The sequence below is a fragment of the Mytilus edulis genome, chromosome 6 (genome assembly GCF_963676685.1).
Source record: "Mytilus edulis chromosome 6, xbMytEdul2.2, whole genome shotgun sequence".
NCBI lineage: Eukaryota > Metazoa > Mollusca > Bivalvia > Mytilida > Mytilidae > Mytilus > Mytilus edulis.
The window spans coordinates 82,972,074-82,996,908 of record NC_092349.1 but is presented as its reverse complement, the minus strand read 5'-3'; the positions used below and the strand labels follow the sequence as shown (position 1 = coordinate 82,996,908).

At 30.6% G+C, this 24,835-nt stretch overlaps 3 protein-coding genes across 6 annotated transcripts in view; 1 reads left to right on the top strand and 2 right to left on the bottom strand.

Annotated features, from left to right (window-relative positions):
- LOC139528663 (uncharacterized) overlaps window positions 1-4,061 on the bottom strand; it is a 17,295-nt gene extending 13,234 nt beyond the window's left edge. The window contains exon 1 of the mRNA XM_071324771.1: window positions 3,904-4,061. The gene's annotated coding sequence lies outside the window, so the exon portion shown is untranslated. The remainder of the gene's footprint in view (window positions 1-3,903) is intronic.
- Window positions 1,429-24,835, top strand: LOC139528664 (E3 ubiquitin-protein ligase RNF34-like). Of its 4 annotated transcripts, none has more exons than XM_071324774.1 (7): window positions 1,429-1,558; window positions 12,779-12,982; window positions 13,457-13,744; window positions 14,571-14,804; window positions 15,612-15,816; window positions 16,811-16,828; window positions 17,332-24,835. In XM_071324774.1, exons 2-7 carry the CDS (start codon window positions 12,806-12,808, stop codon window positions 17,523-17,525), a joined length of 1,116 nt encoding a protein of 371 aa, XP_071180875.1. In that variant the 5' UTR covers window positions 1,429-1,558; window positions 12,779-12,805; the 3' UTR covers window positions 17,526-24,835. The 4 variants fall into 4 exon arrangements, with proteins under 4 accessions (XP_071180875.1, XP_071180874.1, XP_071180873.1 ...); XM_071324773.1 differs by lacking the exon at window positions 1,429-1,558 and adding an exon at window positions 9,842-9,917; XM_071324772.1 differs by lacking the exon at window positions 1,429-1,558 and adding an exon at window positions 9,852-9,977.
- LOC139526685 (uncharacterized) lies at window positions 6,262-9,125 on the bottom strand. The gene is made up of 2 exons (XM_071321846.1): window positions 9,022-9,125; window positions 6,262-7,600 (listed from the first exon to the last, which is right to left on the bottom strand). Exons 1-2 carry the CDS (start codon window positions 9,123-9,125, stop codon window positions 6,262-6,264), a joined length of 1,443 nt encoding a protein of 480 aa, XP_071177947.1.

The window sequence follows — 24,835 nt, the reverse complement described above, 5'->3', positions numbered from 1 at the left end:
CCCATTCAAAAATCTGTGGACATTTTCAATTTAGACGACGATGACCTTCTTGAAGTACTATTAGGAGCTGTTAATGATATAGTATACGATCTCGATCCTATAGATTGGTCTTGAATGATGTATTACATAGCAAAACATGTTTACCACATGTTTAAAAAATTCAGACATGTATTATTTGAAAACAGGTTGAATTTTGAATTTTGAATAGACTTTGATTGAAAAACATTGTGTTTTTGTTGTGTTTACTGGAATATGTGTATTGTGTGTTTATCTAAATATGTTGTTGGTTTTTTTTTTGTTTTTTTTTTTTTTCATTGGGTATTTATCAAAAAATGTATGATATTTTGTTTATTGTGTGAGTAATTATTAATTTCTTTTTGTATGCAAAATCTTCATATACATGGAGAAAATAAAGATTCATTCATTCATTCATTCATCAATATTTTGATTTCTGTATGGTGTTTATACTAATCAATGATTATAAATAATTAGCAGGTATGAAACAGATGACACACCTGAGACCTTTGAACAGGTGTTGTTCAGAACAAGTAATATACTGAATGAAATTTTTCATTTTATTCAAATTGTGTATTTTTTCAGGGTTATGTCCTAGGCTTCCTATATTTACCCTACCTACTGGTCAAGTTTTTTGCCATTTATTTTTTTACAACTTTCTCTTTAAATACTTTCTTGAACTGAACATAAAAGGTATTTAGTACATATGTCTAGTTAATCTATATAATGTAAATGTGTCATACTTTTTGTTTGCCCATCCTTACAGAGAAAGCTGTTATAAATATAAACTTTTTTCTGAAATTATGGCTTTAATCTACATTGTGAATCAATATACATGTATATTAATAGGAAAAACCACATATTTGAGATACAAATGTATTACCAGTAGAGAAATTCCAATGCTATGTCAAATTTCATGTGCCTGTTGTTAAGTGTGCTAATATATATATAGGTGCTAATATATAAAACAAAGAAAATTCATTTCTAAATGAAGACAGTTCTGGCATTTCAAAAATATTGAGTTATCTCCACTTGGAGTAATATAACTATCCAGTAAACATGGTAAATAGTGTTTAAATGACAAAGTTTAAATTACTATCTAAATCTGAAATTCTCATTTGTACTGCAATATACAAATGCAAATTTCAACTTTTACCCTTCTGATTTAGAAATACATGTACTTAGGACTTGCCTTGGTGAAAAACCACAAATCATATACTAAGAGATTCTGGTGGGAGGTAAAATACATAAGAGCTCACACTGGTCTCCTGTTTAGTTTATGCCGTCTGGTATAAAACTACTATTGAAAACAACAATTACATCCAAATTATCACAATGTTAGTATTTTTATCTTTATTCTGTATCTATCCTTGACCTGCATATACATTGGTTAAATCCAGAGAAACCCCGAAATGTAGTTAAAGGTCATTATATAAGTAACATGCTATTTTGGGAAACACTTGACAATTACAAAAAAAAGTACACAGGTAGATAGGAGGCAAAGATTGTGTTCCTTTAAGTATGGCTTCTCCTAAGTTTACAGGTAATATGCACCTTTAACACAAAGTCACATAGAGATTTAAATTTAACAACAATAAATATAAATGTACTTCCTCATGTTCATTAAGAGGTGCACAAATTAATATATATCAGATTTCAGGGTTATTGTCTTTTGGAGTTCTTTCAAAATCCAAATATCATGTACAATGTACATGTATGTAAAATCCAAATTTTGACCCATTTCTTTACTGTCTTTTATACACTCTGAAACTTTTGACGAGTTCATTTTGTCCACTTTCAATATATAAGTTTCCTCTGAAATATCTCCTTTTAATAGATAATTATTTAACAATTTATCCTTTACGGAACATGTGAAGCTATTGTGATTATAAAACATAATTCCCTGGTAATTTACCAGGGAATTTACCAGGGAATTATGTTTTATAATCACAATAGCTTCACATGTTCCCAAGATAACAATTTCTTTTTGATATATATTAGAATTCTACCGACAAAAATAGCATATTTTTTTAAAAAGGAAATGGAAACAAACACTGATAATAAAATACAGTTCAACAATAGATACATGTACATTGGTTGGCACTAAATGGTGCTCCCTTGAAGGAGGAAGATATCATGATACATCCTGAACCAAAGAACTTGAACTTGTTTCTCAATTAATAAATTCTAACATACAAATGGACTTTATTTTAACTGCAAAATCATTTCAAATAGATTAGGGAAATATTCTGGATTTTTATCAAGTTGTGTACTCTCCACATAAACAGGAATTATTCCAATTTTTAGATATATTTTGAACATGTGTATTTTACCCCAAATCAGTTATCAATATCCAATGCATGTAATAATAATACATGTGTTTCCTCTAACCCTACCAAATGCATACATATCCTAATTTAAAGTGCCTACCCTAACATTATTTATGCCATTTTAAACAAGCACTGTTAAAGTCAGACTGATTCCATTATAGTAACCAGCTAAAAGATGTTTGTAAAATAAAAAACTATCTACCTAACATATTTTTTTAAAACACATTAGAGGAAACACATGTATCATTTATATTGTCCTACTTAAAGTTTTGGATTTCAGAATATCGCTGGTATGGCGCCGAGGATGTAAAGCCAACATATTTTGCCTCTAGACATGACTAAATATCATCAAAAGAAAAGTTAATGAACTTATGAAATATATAATCTTTAGACATGAGGTCATCAACTTTTATTGAGTTCTTTTACAAATTATGGTCTTAAAAGGGAATTTGTTGCTATTCACATTTATTTGCACATCATGAATTTTTTATTACACAACAAATAACCAAATGTTATGTGATACCAGACCTGGTCTATGGTTCAATACCCATTAATTGGAACACCAGTGGTGACCTAGTTCTGAATATCAATCTTTACCTGTTTATAGTTCCTACATAAAAATTTCTGAACTTGTTTAAGGCTTGCAGTGCTTAACCAAATTTATTAATATAAAAATTGTTACATTTATATTGATTAGAAAATTTAAGAATGGAAGGGGACATGAAACAGAGCTAGATATTAAAAGATGTATTATACATGTTATAAGTGCAAAAGAGACAAATTTCCATCCGTTACAATTAGTAAACACAAAGCTGTAAAGGGCTCAAATATGAAAAAATCAAAAATTAAAGTTTTTTTACTTTATATCTTTTTTGTTTAAAAATTCAAAATAACAAATTTTTGTAAAAAAATATATTCCTATAAATGTGTCATACATGTCATAATGTGATGCATTTGAGCAACTGGTCTCTACATGTTCAAGAAAATTGATTTTTTTTTTCAAATTAGTTAACCATATAATTTTGTCATTATGTGTTTAAAGGTTTTGACAGAGCAGAGCAACTCTTGCTTCACTGAATAGAATACCATGTGACAGTTTAAATTGGTATTCTTCTTATCCCTTTTGAAATTCTGTGTCTTTTGCTTGGCTGGCAAAATCAGAAAATTTCTCCAAAAGGGATTATTATTCTATTTCATCTGTTCATAGATGTAATATTACATCTATGATCTGTTTTATCAAGTTGAAGTCAATAAGAGTGCATCTGCTGAACACTTATAGAATTTGTACATGTTGTAAGTCCTAATAAACACATTAATTATGAGTTTTGTGCGACTAGCACGATTGTCAATAGAAACAAAAATTGCATATTAATTTTAAATAATAGTTATTGTTCGTCTGTTTCGCATAAATCATCTATAATATGATTGATATATTTCCACTAAGGAAGTAGATAAACAGATAAACAAAGTACAAGGCTGTCGAGATTCCCATGAATTTATGCTGTTAAAAATAATAAAATGATGCTTTAATGCGCAGATATATGTAATTTATTCTTACCATTATCAAAATCTTGTATAGAAGGTGGATAGAGCGCAGAAAATGATTGCAAATCTATATTCTTCTCTGGTAGTGAATATGAAAACACACGTTTTTACAAGCTTCGTCTTGATCTAGATTCGCCAATCTATAAACCCGCTGATCGAAAAACACTGTCAGGATCATGAAAAGCTGGCGGGTTTAGTTTATAGCTCATTTCATAATATCGACTAAAACGTAAACAGAAAACATTATAGTTTATTCCAAAATTATTCTATCCACTATTAACATCAATGAAAACACTTTGAAAAACTATGTAAAATGACAGGCGGCGGGACCTCATCGGAAACACGAAGGACACGCGGACCTTAGTGAAAACACCCGATTGTGACAATGCTTGTACTCAAATTTATTTAGACTAGTATTAAAGACACGACATTATATATAATTTTGACTAGATTATTGAAAATTTTAAATTTTTCATGACCAAGATCTAATTATTTTTCGAATTACCAATGATTCTTAACTTTATTATCTGATGATCGTATATAGAAACATCAGTGAACGGAAAATTATGTATAGGAAGCTAATGATACTTACTTATAGTTACTTATAGTTGATTTCCAGTACAGGATCCCTCAAGGTTCCTCTTCACCAGACTCGTAATTTAATGTGTTTCTTATACTATTTTGACCGTGACTTCCGGATATTTCTGCTCTATAGTCATTATAGTATAATTCTTCGTCTGACCAATATTTGTCTAGTCGATTTTTGAATGAATTTATCGATGGTGACTTTGTTATTTTATCTGGTAGTTTGTTCCAGGTTTTAGCAATTCTAACAGAGAAAGAGTGTTTACGGATATTAGATTGGAATCTTTGATGAACTACTTTATTGCTGTTTGTCCTACTACTACATCTTTGTTGAGAATCTTCTGCCTTTCTTAAAAATGAGCTAACTTCTTTGTCGTAGTATCCATTCATTGTTTTGAAGGTTTCGATCATGTCTCCTCTTATTCTCCTATAGGATAATGTAGGTAAGCCTAGTTTTTTTAGTCTCTCTGGGTAGCTCATGTCTTTCAGCCCTGGTAGTTGTTTTGTTACCCTTCTTTGAACACCTTCTATTTTGTCTATATCTTTCTTTTTGTATGGGGACCAGACTGAGCTGGCATAATCTAGGTGTGTTCTAACCATGGTTTTGTATAGTGGCATGAATGTTTCTATTCCCAGGTATTTAAATGTTCTTCTAAGAACTGCGAATATGGAGTTTGCTTTGTTCACTTTTTCACTAATGTGGTTTTCGAATGTGAGTTCTGCATCAATGAGGACTCCGATATCTTTTTCCTCTTTAACTTGTGCTATAGGCTGATTTAGTAGGTTATAGATTGGTGGATGGTCAGTGCTATTAGATTTCTTACTTATTTTCATATATTTACATTTTTCTGGGTGAAATTTTAGTAGCCATTTGTCACTCCAGGATTCCATCTTATTTAGATCTTCTTGTAAAATTTGTCTGTCATTTTGTGTTTTAATTATTCTGAAGATCTTAGTGTCATCTGCAAATAGGTATGCATCAGAATCTACTTGGTCTGGGAGATCATTTATATATAAAACAAATAGTAGTGGTCCTAATACTGATCCTTGGGGTATCCCAGATGTAACGTTAGCCCAGTCTGACTCTTCACCATTCACTACGACCTTTTGTTTCCTATCTTCTAAAAAGCTCGTTATCCACCCTACTATATCCTCGTGGACACCTAGATTTTTGATTTTGGCTATTAATCTTTTATGTGGTACCTTATCAAAGGCCTTCATAAAGTCTGTATAAATGCAGTCTATGTCTAATCCTTGATCTAGTGCCTCTGTCCATTTATCAATCACTTCTAATAATTGGAGACCAGTTGACCTTCCTGCAATAAATCCATATTGCTTTTTAGAGAATAGGTTGTTCTTTTTCATATGCTCTATTATAAATTCACGTAATATTTTCTCCATTATTTTACATACTACTGATGTCAAACTGACTGGTCTATAGTTTTTGGCTAGTGACTTATTACCCTTTTTAAATATTGCACTTATCATAGCATTCTTCCAATCGTTAGGTACAGTCTTACTTTCAAGTGATTGATTATAAATGATACATAAAGGTTTTGCCAATGATTCAGCGATCTCTTTTAACAGTCTGGGGTGTAGTTTATCCATCCCTGGAGATTTGTCTATTTTTAATGCATTTAAATGTCTCAGCACTACTTCTTCCTTAATTTTTTGATATGGCATATCATTAGTTACTAATACAGGCGTTGGTGATGGTACCTTGCCGTCAGGTTCCTTTGTGAAGACACTGGAAAAGTATTCTACTAGTAATTTGGCCTTTTTGCTGTTATCTTCCGTTTTTATCTGATTTTGTGTCTTCTGGATCCAAATGTAAGTCCCCAATTCCTTCTTTGGTTTTTGTTTTTGATTTGATATAGCTCCAGATAGCTTTAGGGTTTTCTTTAGCTTTTTCTGATAGATTTTTCTCATATTCCCTCTTCAACTTATTTACCCTACTTTTTACTTGATTCCTTATCTTATTGTATTCCTTCCTTACTTCTGGGTCGTTATTATGGGTAATCTTTTTTGACAGGATGTTTTTCCTTTTAATTTTATCTATGGTGTTTTTGTCCATTGGGAAATTATTTTTCCCTCTACCGATTTGTTTCCTTTCTTTTGTTGGTATATACTTTTTGTCCATATCTTGGATTATACTTAAAACTGATTTCCAGTTTTCATTTATATCATTTTCTTTCTGTAGTAATTCTGGCCATTTAATTTTATTTAATTCTTCTTTAATTTTTATGTAGTTTCCTTTACTGAATAATTTAATTAATTTAGGTTTGCTTTTAATATTTGTGTAGCAATTGAAGTCAAATTTCATGGTACAGTGATCACTTTTCCCTAGTGGACTTTGGTATTCTAAATTTGAGACCATATTCTCCTCATTGGTTAAAATCAGGTCCAGGGTATGCGGTGTATTGGTGCCTCTCCATCTTGTTGGTCTTGTAACATGTTGAAATAAGAAATTTTCTTGTAGATTTTCTAAAAATCTGTATTCATTACTTTCTGTACTATCACCTGGTGAATTCCAACTATCCCAGTTTATTTCTGGATAATTATAATCTCCCATTATTAAGATATGTGAGTAGCCTTTATTACACGCTTCAGTAGTAAGTAAATTTAATTGTTTAGTGTACTCTTGTGATCTATTTGATGGTGACCTGTATATCAAGCCTAATAATAGCTGGTCTGACTGATTTAAATTAATCTTAATAAATAAGTTTTCTTGGAATTCTGTATTCATATGGACCTGTGATGCGTCCAGTTGTTTATCTATGTACAATAAAAGACCTCTGCCTGTGTCGACGTCTAGGTTTTTACCAAACATGTTGTAGTCAGATACCTCGGCTAAAGAATATTCTGAGATACCTGGTTTATAACGATTATTTTTTGGTTTAACCTCTGTGATACCAATTATTTTTGGTTTGTCATCTCGTGTTCGTACTGTTAGTTCAGGCAGCTTGTTAAATAACTGGTCTGCATTTGTGTATATACAGCTCAATTTGGGTAAAACTGTAAAATTATCTGTTTTTACATTTTTAAAAACCTTTTTACCATTAAAATTATTTACATCCTCTTTTCCTCTTTTTCCTTTTAGGAGTCTAGCTTCTTTAATCTGACAACTGATACGATGATGTAAAAGATTTATATATACGCCTAGTATTTGTCAATTCTCAAATTCATCAACAGTATAAACTTTATTTGTAAACCGTAAAAGACCGTAAAATAACGCAGACTGGTGTTTCTGTAGGTGGAATATATGCATAATTTAGAAAAACAGTATACCACCATTTTGGGTTATAACTTTGCTCTAAACTGAGACTACTTATGTGTTATAGTAGTCTCAGCTGTAAATAATCAGTCTTGTTCCTTGTTGAAGTCTGCAAATTTTGAAAGAAATTATCAATTAATTTGTAAGACTTTTATTATCATGAAAAATAGTGAATTGTGTCCTTTTTGATACTTTATTCACAAGTACAAATTTAAAATTGAAGTTTTTGTTTGATTCTATTATTGAAATAAACGGGGAGATAACCATTCTAGTAAAAAAAATGATGAAATTTTCATTTTCCACTTCTAGCAAGAAACGTGTTAGTTACACCATTTTTAATACTCCATTTATGGGCATTATGTTTTCTGGTCTGTGCGTCCGTTTGCCCGTCCGTTCGTCCGTTCGTCCGTCCGTCTGTCCCGCTTCAGGTTAAAGTTTTTGGTCAAGCCTTTTCAAGTTGATTAGACTTCAAATTCATCAAAAACTACGGTAGTTTTTGATGAAGTTGAAGTTTAATCAACTTGAAACTTAGTACACATGTTCCCTATGCTATTATGGTCTTTCTAGTTTTAATACCAATTAAGAGTTTTGACCCCAATTTCACGGTCCAATTAACATCCGTGTACTATGGACACATTCTTGTTTTCTTATAAATTTATCATATTTGAAATGTTTTTTTTTAATATTCACTTTAAAATTCTATCATAGATTTCTTTATATTCACAAAACGTTGATTTTCTTGTATAATTTATGAAAACTATAGACAATGTACTAGTATATAATTTTTGGAAAAATCAGGGTAAAAACTAGCATAAGCAGGAACATATATATTGGTAGATAAATACTATTCCCAGGTATAAGAAAATTCGATTGGAGAAAATGCAGGCTGGTGTTCATGCAACAGTATGTCATAAGTTAGTGTACATCACTAGAGGGAGATAACTTTATGAAAATCAGCTGAGGAAATATCCCAATGATCTCAAAACTGAAAACGGCAAGCAAATAAACTATACCTTTCTACATCATTCAATCTAGATATAGTCACACCGAGAATAAAATTACTCACGTCTTAAAATAATCTCAGTTTCACATCTGTTAACTTATCATTCTACCTTTAGATATTAAAGATAAGAACTTTTTTTAATATGTATGTAGGCTAACTTCCATGATGGGGGCAATACCTTTTTATGTTAACTTGTTTTTGGCCTTTTTTTAAGGCGTTGTTAACTGTCATCTGAGATAAATCTAAACTGTTAACTGTTTTCAACCCACTGTGCACTGTTATCAGCACTGGTTTTTGCATTTGTTAACTGTTCAGTTTGCCAAAATCGAGGTGTTATTAACATGTTAAATAACAAACCCCCTAGTTTGCCCATCCCACCTTTTCTATTCCTCTACAAACTTGAATAGGCTAATAATGGGTACTGTTAGATAGACCAGATTTACAATGTACTAGTTGATAATAAGACCTGGTAGTTTACATGGATAAGAAAATTCGTTTTAGAGATATTAAGAGATTCTAAGATAACTTCTGGTTCTTCTGGTTCACACGATGAATCAAATTGATCTTGTAAATTTATCACTAAGTAATAGTAAAGAAATATCCCCCATGACAGTGCTTCCTCGTGTGTTTTTTGAATTTATTATGTGAGTACTTGGCGGTTTTTAAAGGGATTATTGATTACCGGACCAAATATTTTATGATTACTTGGTTATCTGATAATCTAGGACTTTTTTGTTTCATTCCTTGATTATCTTGTTTAAAAATGATTAATGGTTATGTGATTATACAGGGACTTTCTATACTAAATATAGAATAGAAAGTCCCTGGCTGGATTATATTTGCATAATACAGTGATTTATAAATGCGATTTCTTGGTCACCCCAAAATGATGAGTGACCTGCAAGGTTAAGGCATAGACGTCTATATAAACTAACAAAAGCTATATTTTATAGATAATTCAACTCAGTGCAGACAGACACTTCAAGTTCTCTTTTTTCAGAGACAATTGTCTATGTGCATGAAGGTTATTTTTTTTAAATATTCCCGCTTAACAAACTTCTGTCATTCGGAACATCTTTATCGCGCACCTGTCAAGAGCGTGTGAATGACCCAGACGATTTACGTAGTTACAGGAAGTAGAATACATTTGTCTGTCTGCAGTCTGGTAGTTGATGTGTCTTTCTTCTTCTTCTTTCTTCTTATTTTAGTCTGTCATTAGAAAATGGTAATTACGAATAAATGTGATAGGACATTCTAGTCTTAAATCTGGTCTTTATTCAGAAAAATAAAAGCCAAGGACGGTCATCAATGTGCACATTATGAAATAATGTTGACGTCAACCTTATGGAATATAGAACTTTGAATGGCCCTCAAAATATATCTTAAAATTGGTTATTTAATGGTCAGGACATTTATATAAAGATTTCATTTGGTTAAAAAGAAAGCAATATGAAAACTGCAGGTATTTCTCCACTCCTCACCCCAAAATGGCCAAAATATATCTATCATATTTATAGTGTTGGTCAAGTCTTATGTTGTTTTTTCGATGAATGAGAACGTTGATTTGATGTAAATGTCGTCATTCAACAGTCAAATTGTACAGTGACATAGGAAATGCACAGGGTAATGCACAAATTTGAAAGTCGTCTTATCTAGAAATAGAAAACACTTTTATTAGTTGTCCGTCATGCTTTGCATCTAAGTGTTTGGTATTGGGTCCGTGCGCCCTAATAACATGTTCCCCCTGAGTTCGTTCGCCCATAGAATCCATTAGACCGACTAAAAATATTAATATTCAGGGCATTGAAGTTGAATAAACTTATTCAGATATTTCTATGTTATATATATTCTTGAAATTTATGGAAACATGGAAATATTTAAAAGTTTATGGCTTGTTTAGGATCATTAATTGTTCAATGACAAAATAATTTGGATCACTGATTATTGTGATACTTGTCTTTTGATGGATTAATAATAAAAACGTTTTATTTTGATAAAATATTCAGCTTGAAATTATTTAAAAACTATGATGTATGAACTGTAAATCATGAAACTGTACATGTAAATCATGAAACAGATTTACAAGTTCATTTATTATTATACTATGACTAGTCTCAGTTATACTGCAAACATTCGTGATTGACTGAATACAATTATTTTGTTAACAAATATCAATAAAGATAAACAGATAAATACATTGTATTCCAGTATTCTACTTTTCAAATGAAAGGGAAAATGATAAATTGATTACGGCAATATAAATATCCGTTAATTTTTCAACAAACTTTAACATATTTTGCTCAAATACTTAAAATTATGCGACTAGACAACAATTAGAAAAAAATAAAAATCAGGGCCAATGGACCCGGGGACGAACAGATTTCAGGGTGAACAGATACATGTACTAGGGCAAACGGACCCTGAATCAAAGTATTTACAGGGATTATATGGGATAACACTATTTGAATTAAACGCCTATAAAACCAATAGCTAAGCAACAAAATATAAAAGTTAACATCATCAAAATAATGAAATGAGTGCTATATCGCACCAATGAAAAAAATATTTCTGTCAGAACTACTTGTATTTACCCTTGATATATTAGAAATGATACAAGTGGTGTGCAGTACCTGCTTTGTTGCTGAGAAATTGTGTTTATGAATATATACTTAAAAATTATGTTTACACATGAAAAAGCAAACTACCCAAAAGAACTGTGATACATACATACATGTATATAATTAGAAAAGTTTCCTGAATACTACATTCTGTATTAAATCAATTAGAAAATTAGAAATGACTGATTGCTTGCTAGCTTAACGATGAGACTGTACAATACATGTATGTATACAAAACTTTTGCATTTCAAGAACCTGTAGTAATATTCTTATATACATGATATACCATGTACAATGTATACTCTTTATTTTCTTCTTTATTTGTCTTTATAATCTTACATATTATAATAAGTTTTTGAAAAACAAAAATGTTTTATAAAAAATACATGTATGTATGATTGGTGTGCATTTATGAATAGGATAAAAATGATGAAGAATTACACAATGTTTATAAAGTTTTCATAGAATATCATGAAAACAACCTGCTATAATTAACTACAAAAGAACCTGTCCAACTTCAAGGAAATGACATGAAAAAAGTAAAGGTGATAATTAAAAAGATTGCTTTATGATGCCTTACATATAAGTATATATATAGTCTTTGATTACTATGATGTTCACTAAGTTGTCTGGCAAAACAGCCATTGGACACCAGAGTAATCTTGGACCTATACAAATATATAGAGACCTGAAATTAATTAGTTTTTATGCCCCCACCATAGGGGGCATTTAAGTTTTACCCATATCCATCTGTACGTCGTGAAATTGGTTTCCATTCTCTATTAGACTCTAACTTGAGTTTGTATCCACCAAATGTTCTGAAACTTATACACAATGCTTATTACCAGTCTACAAAACACAGACAGAGTTTGAGTTTTGGTGACGTCACTTTAAAAGGTCTAAAGTTATGCCCCTTTATAAATGGAAAAAAAATGCAAAATTTTCAGTTTACGTTCTCCAACTTAAGTTTGCCTTAACCAAATGTTATGTAACTTATACACACTGTTTATATTTTTAGGAGATGAGTTGATGACAGGCAGTTGATATGGGTACTGCTGTATAGAGACTTTGAATAAATCGTTTATATTTTTCAGGAGATGAGTTGGTGACAGGAAGTTGATATGCGTGCTGCTGTATAAAGACCTTGAACTAATTATTCATGTTTTTTTAGGAGATGAGTTGGTGACAGGAAGCTGTTATGGATGCTGCTGCTGTATAGAGACCTCAAATTAATTGTTTATATTTTTTAGGAGATGAATTGGTGACAGGAAGCTGTTATGGGTGATGCTGCTGTAAAGTGACCTTAAATTTATTGTTAATGTTTTTTATAGGAGATGAGTTGGTGACAGGAAGCTGTTATGGGTGATGCTGATGTATAGAGACCTTGAACTAATTGTTTATATTTTAGGAGATGAGTTGGTGACAGGAAGTTGATATGGGTGCTGCTGCTGTGAGGAGTCAACAAGGCACACATGTGTTCATGTTTTCTCCAATGCCAGGACAACGAGACACAACAAATAATCAATTTACCTCAAACGCTCATCCATCTAACTCTCCAAAAGATATGGCATGTGAAGCATGTAATGTGAATTTTAATATATTCAAAAGAAAGGTAATGCAACTTAATTCACTCAATATAAAACAATTAAATAATATTTTGTTGCAACGACCTACAATTCATGCTTGAGCAACTACAATTTTAATTATTAGGTTTTATATTACAAACATGTATTAAGTTCATTATTGTATACACGTATTCAGAACCATTTATGATTATTTTCTATTATTTTCTTGTGACTGTGTATACTTAACATTGTTGGTGAACATTTTGATTGTTATAATTAGATGATACTTTTAAGTTGGCTCATATAAAAAAATCCAGAATTCAGAAACAAAATAGTGGCTTATTAAACACATTCAGTAGTGTCAGCACATCCATACATGTATTTGACTCTTTAAACAGACATATTCCATCGTAAAATTTATGTTATCATTATATTATACATGTTATAGTTACATTTGCATAACAACCATAATTACAGATAAAAGAATACAATGTAATTGTATGTTAAATTTTGTTTTTCAGAAAATTTGTCGAGAGTGTGAAAGATGTTTTTGTTCAAATTGTGTACATAGATTATCACTTAAAGGACAGAATAAGGAGACATTTCGTCAGTGTAAGAAATGTCGTATCTTACTGACTGGTACCTTTACACGACAGGAACTTGTTAAGTGGAAAGTTAAAGATTTAAAATGTTTACTAATGAAACGAAATATTTCTACCGATGGTTGTAGAGAAAAACAGGAACTAATTGATCTCATTGTGATAAATTTTGGTCACATGACTCGGAATGATGACGTAGAAGAAAGAAGTGTAAGTATTTAATAGATATAAGAAGATGTGGTATGAGTGCCAATGAGACAACTCTCCATCCGAGTCACAATTAGTAAAAGTAAACCATTAAAGGTCAAAGTACGGTCTCCAAGACAGAGCCTTGGCTCAAACCAAAAAGCAAGCTTTAAAGGGCCTCAAACGTAACTAGAGTAAAACCATTCAAACTGGAAAAAGTTTGGTAAGCGGTTATTTTTTTAGTGGCACTTCATGAATCTGGATTAAAAGTTAAAAACAATATCATCCAATATTCTTAACTGAACAGATTATTTCAATTTATAAAGCAATTTAAAAATAATCACATTTTATTACGTGTATAAAAAAAATGAAACATTAATTTAAAGTTATTGTCTGCCAAATACTGATACATGTAAGTGCAAATAAAGGCAACAGTAGTATATCACTGTTTAAAAGTCATGAATTGATTGAGAGAAAACAAATCTGGGTTACTTACTAAAACTGACGTAAACACATCAACTATAAGAAACAACAGAAACACTGAAGTGCATCAAAAAACCAAACCTACAATGCAACACACACAGAAACGAACTATAAGATAACAACTGCCATTTTCCTGACTTAATACAGGACATTTTAAGAAAAAATGGTGGGTTGGACCTGGTTTTGTGGCTAGCCAAACCTCACGCTTTTATGGCAATGTTAAATATAACACTAAAATGACAACATTACATGACAGGACTACAGTACAAATAAATGCAAGAACATTCAGGACAGAGAAATACACAAATAAACATTACAATAGGACATTTCAACATGCTTTTTCAAATAGGACTGTTATCTATTTTAGGATACTGAAAGTGTAATATCAGTAGATAACCCAGGTCAGACACCAAGACCACCTCAGTCATCTTCCGTCCCTACCAATGGTGGAATACCAGGCCAGGTTCCTCAGAGGACCACTTCACCAAGACAGGAAACAGATGAAGATAGGACAGCAAGGTTACGACAGAGACAGCATGAAGAATTGAGACAATCAGAGGAGGTTTTACGTCCAGTAATCAATGCTGATCCTGATCATTCAGTAAATACTAATGACTTAAAAAAAGAGGATATTAAAATCCTGAGCTATTGACCGTATTACATGTATTTAAAAAAATCTGTAAACTGTAAAACCAGCAAATTTTTTATGTGCCCTACCTACGATAGTAGAGAGGCATTATGTTTTCTGGTCTGTGGGTCCTTTTGTTTGTCCGTCTGTTCGGCTTCAGGTTAAAAAAATAAAATTGTCGAGGTAGTTCTTGATGAAGGTGAAGTCCAATCAACTTGAGACTTAGTACACATGTTCCCTATGATATGATCATTCTAATCTAAATGCCAAATTAGATTTTTTACCCCAACTTCACGGTCCACTTAACATAGAAAATGATAGTGTGAGTGGGGCATCTGTGTACTATGGAAACATTCTTGTTTGTAAATTCATTTCGTTTTTAGATTTCGGTGCTTTATCCGTAACAGAAAACAAAGGAAATATAATGTATGGGTAATATGTAAATGAGTTCGAAAACCACCAAAAACAAGTTGAAACAAAAAATAACAAACTAAAACACCATGTAACAATCACTAAAACATGTTCTCCATAGTAAAATGTCAAAATTGTCACTACATAAACAACATGAATTTAGAAATACATGTATTCAGAATATTATGTCTGAGTATGTCTTTATGTAGGCTGTTTCTGTCAAAGTGCAAGCCAGCACATCTATAATATTTTTTTGGTGTGTCTGCTATCTTTCCTAATGCGCAAGTTTTTTGTTTTGTTTATGGAAGTTGGAACATTTATCAATAATTCAAGTGTAACATATAAAATGATTCATATTTGAATTTTCAGAAAGATAAAAAGGATCCTAACCAGACCAAAAGAATGAATATAAGTGATATAGAGACTTTAGAAGCAATAGACAATCTTAGTGTGAAGGAAATGAAAGAATTATTATTTAGAAGTTTTGTTGATTACAAAGGTTGTGTAGAAAAAGAGGAACTGAAGAATAAAGTCATTAGATTATGGAAGGAACATAAAAATAACGAAGAAAAGGGTAAATAATTATATTCTGAATTATATATCATCTCAAAATTAATCATTTACCTTTTAAACCCGTTTTAGAATAATAACTTTGTATGACTCGCCTGTTATTTGTCTGATATATTTGTTAATTCTTTTATGACTAAAGAATATTTTGTAAACCTTCAGTTCTTTAGCCATGTAATAAGATATATGATGCCAATGTTAGTGTGCTAGACATGTTCTGTGAATGTTCTCAATCAGATATTATCAAGACACTAGACCGTTGGTTTTCCCATTTGAATGGTTTTACACTAGTAATTTTGGGGCCCTTTATAGCTTGTTGTTCGGTGTGAGCCAAGGCTCCGTGTTGAAGGCCGTACATTGACCTATAATGGTTTACTTTTATAAATTGTTATTTGGATGGAGAGTTGTCTCATTGGCACTCACACCACATCTTCCTATATCTAAGTACTTTATCGCATTGATTGCCCTTGCCTAAATCTCCCTGTTCAGTAGCTCCATTAATGATATTATACTAGTTTCACTGCATTGAAAGGTGAGCAGCCGATATCAGCAACATCACAGTGTCTGAGGAGAAATTATCATCCACATCTCAGTGTGTAAGGAGACATTATCAGTCTTACTTTTGTCTTTAACTGTCTAAAAGAAAGGAAAAGATCAGTGATACAACAATAAACAGATTAACAGATTTTCTACGTACTGATATTGTTATAAAAGGGCTATAATTAGTAGCTAATATTTAACAATATCAATGTGTAAAAAATATGATTATCTATCCTTATCAAGCCAAATATACTTTTGAATTAAACACAATTCACCAAAGGAAAGCGCCTTGAAATTTTTTCTCACTTTTTATCCGTTCTTACAAAATAAAAGTCACTTTAATATTCCTTACAACATGAGTTTGTAGGCTGTATTAGATTAAGTTCAGTAACACAGTTTTTTTATAAATAGATATTTATTATGGCTTATTCTATTATCATTGTCATTATTTTACATTTCAGCCAAAAAGATGGCAGATGGTAAGTTTAATGTACTGTATAAATCCATTTCTTCTTTTCTTTCATAGTAAAGGAATCAGAAATAAAAAGAATGTTAAATGCTTATAGAAGTACAACATTTATTGATGCAACTCCAACAAAACTATGAAATTAAAGTTTTCAAGTTTGAAATTGGCTGAAACACATGTACATGTGTTTCAATCAACAAACTACTACCAAAATCTGAAAAAAGGCTGATAATAATGATATAAGATTTTTGTATTATTCATTTTTTTACCTAGATACCAAAGATAATGGAAAAAGACTTGTAAAATCCTACGTATAAATCAACTTATAATACCACTCTGGGGGCGGGGGTAACATATTGGAATCAACATGATCAACTTGTATGTCCATATATCTTATAAAGATTGTGGTATATTTTGAAAGACAAGTCATTTCTGGGTTTGTTTTTGTGTCTGTAAGATATGATTCTTTGAATTTTGAATTTCTGATTTTAAAATGTTTTATTTTCTTCATTTTAGAAGGTAGTGGTGGAACGAGTAATGGTAAAACCCCTGAAGATGAAGTTTGTAAGATCTGTATGGATGCAATGGTGGATTGTGTGCTGTTAGAATGTGGTCACATGGTCTCCTGCACAGAATGTGGTAAAAGACTCTCAGAATGTCCAATTTGTAGACAGTATGTTGTTAGAGTTGTCCGTACCTTTAGAAGTTAGGCCATACAAAAAATGTTTTTAACTTCTCATGCCAAAATTAAACACATCAGGTTAGACATGAAGGTGGGGGTTTTCTATCTTTTCTACAGAAGTATTCTTGACATCAGCAAATCCATGAAGTTTGGTCACATTCTTTTCAAATTAAAATTTCACATTCAAATTTGAAATTTCAATCAATTAAAATAATGATTAATTTTTATACCTAATCGTGATTTATTTTGAAACAGTCATCAAATGTGAAAGAATTTTCAGAATTTTTTGAGTTTTGTAAAAGTAAACAGACAAAACAGGTACTAAGGAACAGAGAAGCTAATAAATTTTTTTTATGGCCTAAAAGCAATCTGATATACATGTAGATTGTTTTGAAAAATCAAAAAAATTATGACTCAGGGAGTCAAATTTTATATCTTGTTAATGAGTACATGATGTTATTGTAAATGTACCTTTTGTTGAATTTTAACAATATACATTGTTTATGTATAGATTTCAAGATTTTGTAGTTTAAGTATGTTTTGCCAATTTTTTTTTTCAGTATTTTGAAAAGATTAAGTATTAATGAATGTCTTTTTTCTATCACATTTAATTTTTTTTTTATCCTGCCTCATCTTAGAATATCAATTCTGACAATTTTATCAAAGAAAATAACTTTTAAATAAAAAGCTGTAATTTTTGCTTCTCTCATATCAAAGAAAGTTTTCCCTTGTAAATTCATAGTTAAAAATAATTATTTAATCTAAATATATCACTTTTAATTTAATTTTTTGTTTTTGTAGAAAAATTTAACAAAAGCATAGAATAGTGCAAATTTTGTGTCTGTTAATGTTTATACTTTCAGACTTATTACACATAAATCTGTATACCAACACTATAGCCTGCATCCAAGGTTGTCAAATTTTACTATTGATGTAATGATGCTTTTCCTGTCAGAAGCAATATTTAAATTTCCACTGATCCTTAAGAGATTTCATTTGCGGCATATTTTGTTCTTTAACTTATTGTTAAGTTTGTGATAGACAAATATACCTCATTGTTAAATTTGCTTTATTTAGGTCGTGTAAATGCTCAGTTGTAAAAAGTAAATAGAATGAAGAATTTACAGCAAATATTCTTAAGTGTGTACATAAAACAATGATGTTAAGTTTTGTTTGCTTCCGAGTTGGACAATGAAATTAAAACTATAAAATGAGCAAAAAATAAAAAAATATGGCATGAAAATAAAGAATAAAGAAAAATGGGGTGGCAAAATACAAGGAATACAGAAATGAAAGAAAAAACATCCACACTCATGTTTCACCTAGTATACACAAAAGTAAAAATTAATTTACGCTCTCAATATGTTTAGCTGTAATTTTAGAACATGGTGCAACATAACATAGAATGTTAAAGAAGTTTAAGATTAAGGTGATGTTGTTATTGATACACGTATGTTAGAAAAAAATTGGATGCATAAGATTTTGTTTTATCATGTTTGATGTTTAGACAATTTTATTGCAGTAAGATTGTGATTGTTTAGTTGTTAAAAGCTGATTGGAAAAATCATGTTGTGGAAAACTGTTTGTGAGAGATTATATGTTTAAAGATCCAAATTTTCAATTAAAGCACCAAATTTTATAATAAGAGTTGTAAAAAAAACTTTAGTTAAACAGACTAGACTTTTATTGAAATTAGAATACATGTATATAGGTTATCTTGAAACAGACATAATTTTTTCTTGGCCTTAGCAATGAGAATACAATCATAGCATTGTGCCAAATTGTGTGTGTGTTATTCTTTTTTGGTTTGTTTTAAACTTCAACATTTTATAATTTTTAAAGAAGTGTATATGCCTAAAATGGTAAATCAATCATATTATGTCAGCTTTTCAACATATAAATGAGGGCAAGTTTGTCAAAAATGTGTTAATTAAAGATAGTATCTTGAAATATTGCTACTTATTATATGCTTAAACATTTTACTTTAGTTAAATATTTCAAGCTATGATTTGTAATGTACATCATTTATAGTTAATCTTAATGCTGTAAATGTATTGCTACAGTGCAGCCATATTTTCAACAATTTTGCATTTGCATATGTGAAAGAGAAATACATTTTTCATTCATAACACATGTACTGGTAGATTTTTATTTGTGACACAGTTTCCTGTGATAGATGTATAAATTTGTTACTTTTTTGTTTTACTTTATATATTTATTCATCATGTTGAAATGTACTAACATTATATACAATATATAAAATTTAACAAGCTTACATTATATAAGATGGCAACATATTGCTTATCAAACATATAATTGATAGAATTAAACATTAAATAAAAGTTTGCTTTTAAAAAGCTTTGTTTACATGAGACAATCCAATAAAATTTACGTTAACTAGACATTATTCTATTATTTCTCTCCTCCAGATAAGAGAGACATAGTTTAAGAATGATTTCATCCATTTAATGGTCTTCCCATACAACTGGGGCCTATGTGAGAGTTGTCTTAGTAGTTTAACTTCTGTTATCATTAGCCAGTCTACACTGATATTTTGAGTTCAAACCCTTCTCGTGCGTGTGCATTCAACTCTAATCTTCATTGACTAGAATTGTTACATTTCTTATTTAAGGTCAGTGGTTTTCTTTGACTGCTGCTTCCTACACCAATTAAAACTGGCCGCAATTAAATAGCAGAATAGTGCTGAAAGTGGCGTTAAACACCAATCAATCTTATACAACCTGGTGAGGCTGCTATTTTGTAACTTTTAGAGTAGACAGGTGTTGTTTTTGGTATGGAGGTGTATCACCATACAGGTCAAGTTAATGAATTATCTGATGAAGAAAAGACTCAAAGCCAACAAATTGTAAATAGATAATTATCATTGACAACCTCTCGTACTGTTACAGTCGTCTCAAACTCCTATGCTTAAAGACAATGGCCTAAATGGTAATATGTTATTTTAATTCAATAATAGTCTTTTTTATAAGAATTGTTCTTACTTATTTACTGATGGAGTTTATTAATATATTTTAGCTCTTTGTTAAAGTTATTAATGTTGATTATGATAATTTTATTGTTGTGCCATATGTTTAAGATGGTCCAGTTGTTGGTCATTGTGGACCTTTATTTTCTCTGTGTATGATATAAAATGTCTAGAAACACTTGTACTCATCACTAAAGGCTCGTGAAAATGTCTCAGACTATCCATTCTGGACAAAAATTTTCCAACTGTGAAATCCAACAAGTATACTACATTTTTTTTTTAATTAGACGAACAGACAGTCTAAAGATCTCATTACAATATTTTCAGTTTATTTTTACAATTGCCAATTTTACTTTTCATAATCACAGATTTCTCATTAGCTTAAAGTGCTTCCTTGACCTGTTGAACCCTAAAAATTCCCACCTCATTTGACTGCAGAAACTATAACTACTTGTCTCCCCTTAACTATGTTTGTGTCTCATGTGCCCCTCTGGAATTACGTTGATTAAGTTATAACATCAGTGATTCCGGGTGAGATGATTTCATTTTTTATATATGACAATTTTTGTCCCATTATAACACATTGTTTTGTAATGAAATACAATACCAGATTTTGAGAAAGGGTTTCCATTTTCAGATTCTCAGGAAAGTGAATGTGTTCTGATAGTGTAGAAAATGTATCGGTTGTTATGTTTAATGTAGAGTGTTCTGAGTACAAAAACTTGTGAATGGAAGGAAAACTTGTATTGTATGTACATATGCCTGCTACATACATGTATTTGCTTTGATCACATATTAAAAATAACACGTTCAATATTAGAATTCAGTGTATTTGATATTCATGTTGCTATCAGCAGGAATAAGTTACTGTGGATTCATTTATTATCGTGGGTGTCAATTTTTGTGGATTGTCTTGTCTTGTCTCCGTATGAACCTCCTTTAAATAGGAGCACCACCATGAGTAATGGCGTATAAAGGAGGACATTTGGAGCCAGCATTGGTACAGATTAATGTGAGCATTTGCCTACCCAATTCCCCAGCCAGGCCGTGACGGGTCTTATTACCAGAAAGTTAACCTTCCCCAAACATGATACAATGCAATCAAATAAATAATACTAAGAAAAACTTGTGTTTTTGTGGATATTTGATTTTGTGGTTTTGCCAATCACTTCATACAAAGCCTATAGAAAGTTTGTTATTCGTTAAACATTTGACCAATGAAACCCAAGAAAATTGGTATCCAACGAATTTTAATGAATCCACAGTGGTACATGTCTCAGGTTGTATAGAATATAACTGATTCTCTGGTTACATAGATGCCTTAAAACATGACAGGTATGATAGTCAAACATCTTTTTAATCATAGATGTTTATTTACAAAATAGTTCACTTCTTTCATAATGAGTATTACTTAACACATATGAATTTCAGTCATATTTAAAGTAACGACAAAGAAATTAAATGTTTTATCCTATTCTAAAATAGTTTCAAGCAGATCAATTATTGTCTTACATTTGCCCTAATATCAATATTTAGTATTATGGATCAATATCAGTGTTTTGTGTTTATGTATTTTGACCATATATTGAGTGTTTTTTGACAGATGTGATACATGTACATTACTATTTTTTTTAAATGTTTACAATTATGCTTGCTATTAGAATTATATTGTTAGCGCAATTGTGCTTGATAATACAAGTTATATTGTTTGCTAATACACATTATATTGTTTGCAGTTGTGCTTCTTATACAAATTATATTGTTTACAATTGCACTTGCTAATACAAATTGTTTACCATATTATTTTAAGAACTATCAGTCGAGAAGCATTAGTTTTGTATCTACAGCCTGCACTATTTTTTTTCATTATAGCTCACTTCTATTTTTGCAAAGGGCTGTTCCAAAAATAAATGTATGTGGGGGTGGTGGGGTGTCAGGAGGCACTTTCTATTTGACCCCACCATACATTTATTTTTAATTGGATATTTCCTTTAAATATACAAGCAACCTTTCTTAAATATCCACCATCTTTTAAATTTTAATAAAAGTGCCTCCCCCTTTCCATACAATTAATTATGGAAAAGCCCTAAATACTTTCCACTTTTTACATTGTATTAAATTCTCATAAAATTTTCACTCATGAGCCTCCAAAGTTGTAAAGTTGCTGAAAAATGTGTATCATCTTTGACAATTTTGAGCATGCTTCCTCAACTTCAATCATTTTAAATCTTGACTGGCATTAATTACATCAATGCATATCAGTACTGTTCAACCCAGAACATAGATGCTTTTGCAGAGATTTATAATTTATGTTGCTTAAAACCTTGTTAGTTATGTATTTCTCAGATATTTATTCTAAATGTTGTGTCTGAGAACAAGATATTGGTCTAAACTGTGAATTATTTTTCATATATATCATTTTTATCATGTGATATTTTTGCTAGTCATTTTGATTTTGTTTTCTTTTTTATTGACAAGACTAGAATCGTGTTTTTAACACTGAATTCCCATTTTTTGACTGGGAACAGAACATATACATCACCATTAAATTTATCCACCAGTTTGTTAATCATAAGCTAAATGCTTAACTTGGAAAAAAAGCACAAAGAAGATGGCACATTTTGCCAAGAAAAAACAAAAGAAGATTTGATTTTTTTTTGCAAACACCAGAACATTAAGATTGTATACATAATTAAGACAAATAAGTGCTTAGAATTAACAAAAACACACTGAAATACAAGTCAACAGTCTTTTGAAAAGATTGACAGTTAAACAGTATTAAACATTTTATTTAAATTTTATAAGATGACTTAAACTACAATCATTCATATACATAAGAAAGTTTGTAATAGAATTGTTTTCCTAATTTTTATTGCAATTATGCTTAGACATAGTCTTGCATACATTTTTTCTTCATTCCATGAATTTATAAAGCTTTTTTTTTCTGTACAATTGCATTTTAAACTTTTGGTAAAACTAAGTAAAACATAAGACTTACGCACTAGTACACTAAAAGACTATGTTATTAGTATTGAAAGGATCACAAGTCTAAAAACTTTGAAAAAAGCATGTAGTTCTGTGGATCTGTTTATTTGTGTGTGCACTAATTTTCATAATTTTAGAGAAAATTGGAAATTTTGTGAATTTTTAATTTCTACGTTTTATTGCCTAAAAGCCTACACCCAGAAACTCATTTTAGTGATTACATTTGGTCAATAACATTACACATATGGTGCACTGTAAATATTATTCCCTTTAACTCAAGTATGGCTCAAGTATCTTTTAATCCTTGTAGGAAAAGCTTTTGCTTAGTTATCCTGTATTACCAGACAGTCATTTATTTTGTGTTGCCTTTCAACTTGGTAAACAAAATTTATTATTTCCATGTAAATTGTTGTCCATTATTTTGGTTCGTTTGGGATACATTTGCTTTATTTTGTTTGCTGTATTTTTCAAACATAACAAATCTGTCCTGTAAAATTCAGTTTATAAGTTGATAGTATATCATACCACGATATTCAGTGATTTAATGGTTAAGGGTACATGCTTTGGTAGAGATTTAGGGGCAAAAACAGTTGAAAGAAGAAATTATTGTGTGCATTTATTTTTGCGATTTTTGTAGAAAGGACAACAATGCCAGATTTATTATTGTGATTTGAGGAAAATCTGTGTACTAATAATGTATCAGATATCAGAATGTGAGTTCTTATTGAGTGACTATCATCTGATTACATACTTCATAATAATGAAAACATCATGTAGACACAATAATTTACAAAAATTTCCAATACTTGATATCAATAAAGTGTTATTGTTATTTGAAATACAGTGTAACCTGTACTATCCAACACACTAGGAGACCAGGAAAAATTTTGAATTAAGCAGGGTGTCTGAACTCTCAGGTTTTTTTGCATGGATAGGCATTTGTTTTTTGGACCATAAAAATGTGTTGGGTTAAAGCTCGATGTAACTGTTGTAATACTCTGGTGTTGGATTAAGCAGGTTACACTGTAATATAAACAAGTAGAATTGTATTGATTTATTTTACCATGTTATTTTATCTCTGCTTTGCTATTGTAACGAACCAGACAAGTATAGTGCAATGCAAGAGTTTATTTTTGTTCTTTTAAGTAGTCTCCCTTATGCACAGTTCTTTGAAGATTAAGATTAGGACAAAACAAAGTCCTCTATATAATGAATGTGTATTATGGAGTAGTTAACTTTACAGTTATGCCTAAGGAATCTGTATTGTAATAAACAAAGTTGGTACAGTAATGTTATTTGTAAACAATCATGCATAAAGATGTAAATTTTAACTGATTGAGCTAATAAAACATCATTTGTAAAAAAAA

Coding starts and splice junctions, on each gene's coding strand:
- LOC139526685 (XM_071321846.1), bottom strand. CDS start 9,125: ATGGGCAAACTAGGGGGTTTGTTATTTAACATGTTAATAACACCTCGA. Junction 7,601..9,021: donor AGTGCTGATAACAGTGCACA/GTGGGTTGAAAA, acceptor TCATCGTATCAG/TTGTCAGATTAAAGAAGCTA.
- LOC139528664 (XM_071324774.1), top strand. CDS start 12,806: ATGGGTGCTGCTGCTGTGAGGAGTCAACAAGGCACACATGTGTTCATG. Junction 12,983..13,456: donor TTAATATATTCAAAAGAAAG/GTAATGCAACTT, acceptor TTTGTTTTTCAG/AAAATTTGTCGAGAGTGTGA. Junction 14,805..15,611: donor ATGCTGATCCTGATCATTCA/GTAAATACTAAT, acceptor TTGAATTTTCAG/AAAGATAAAAAGGATCCTAA.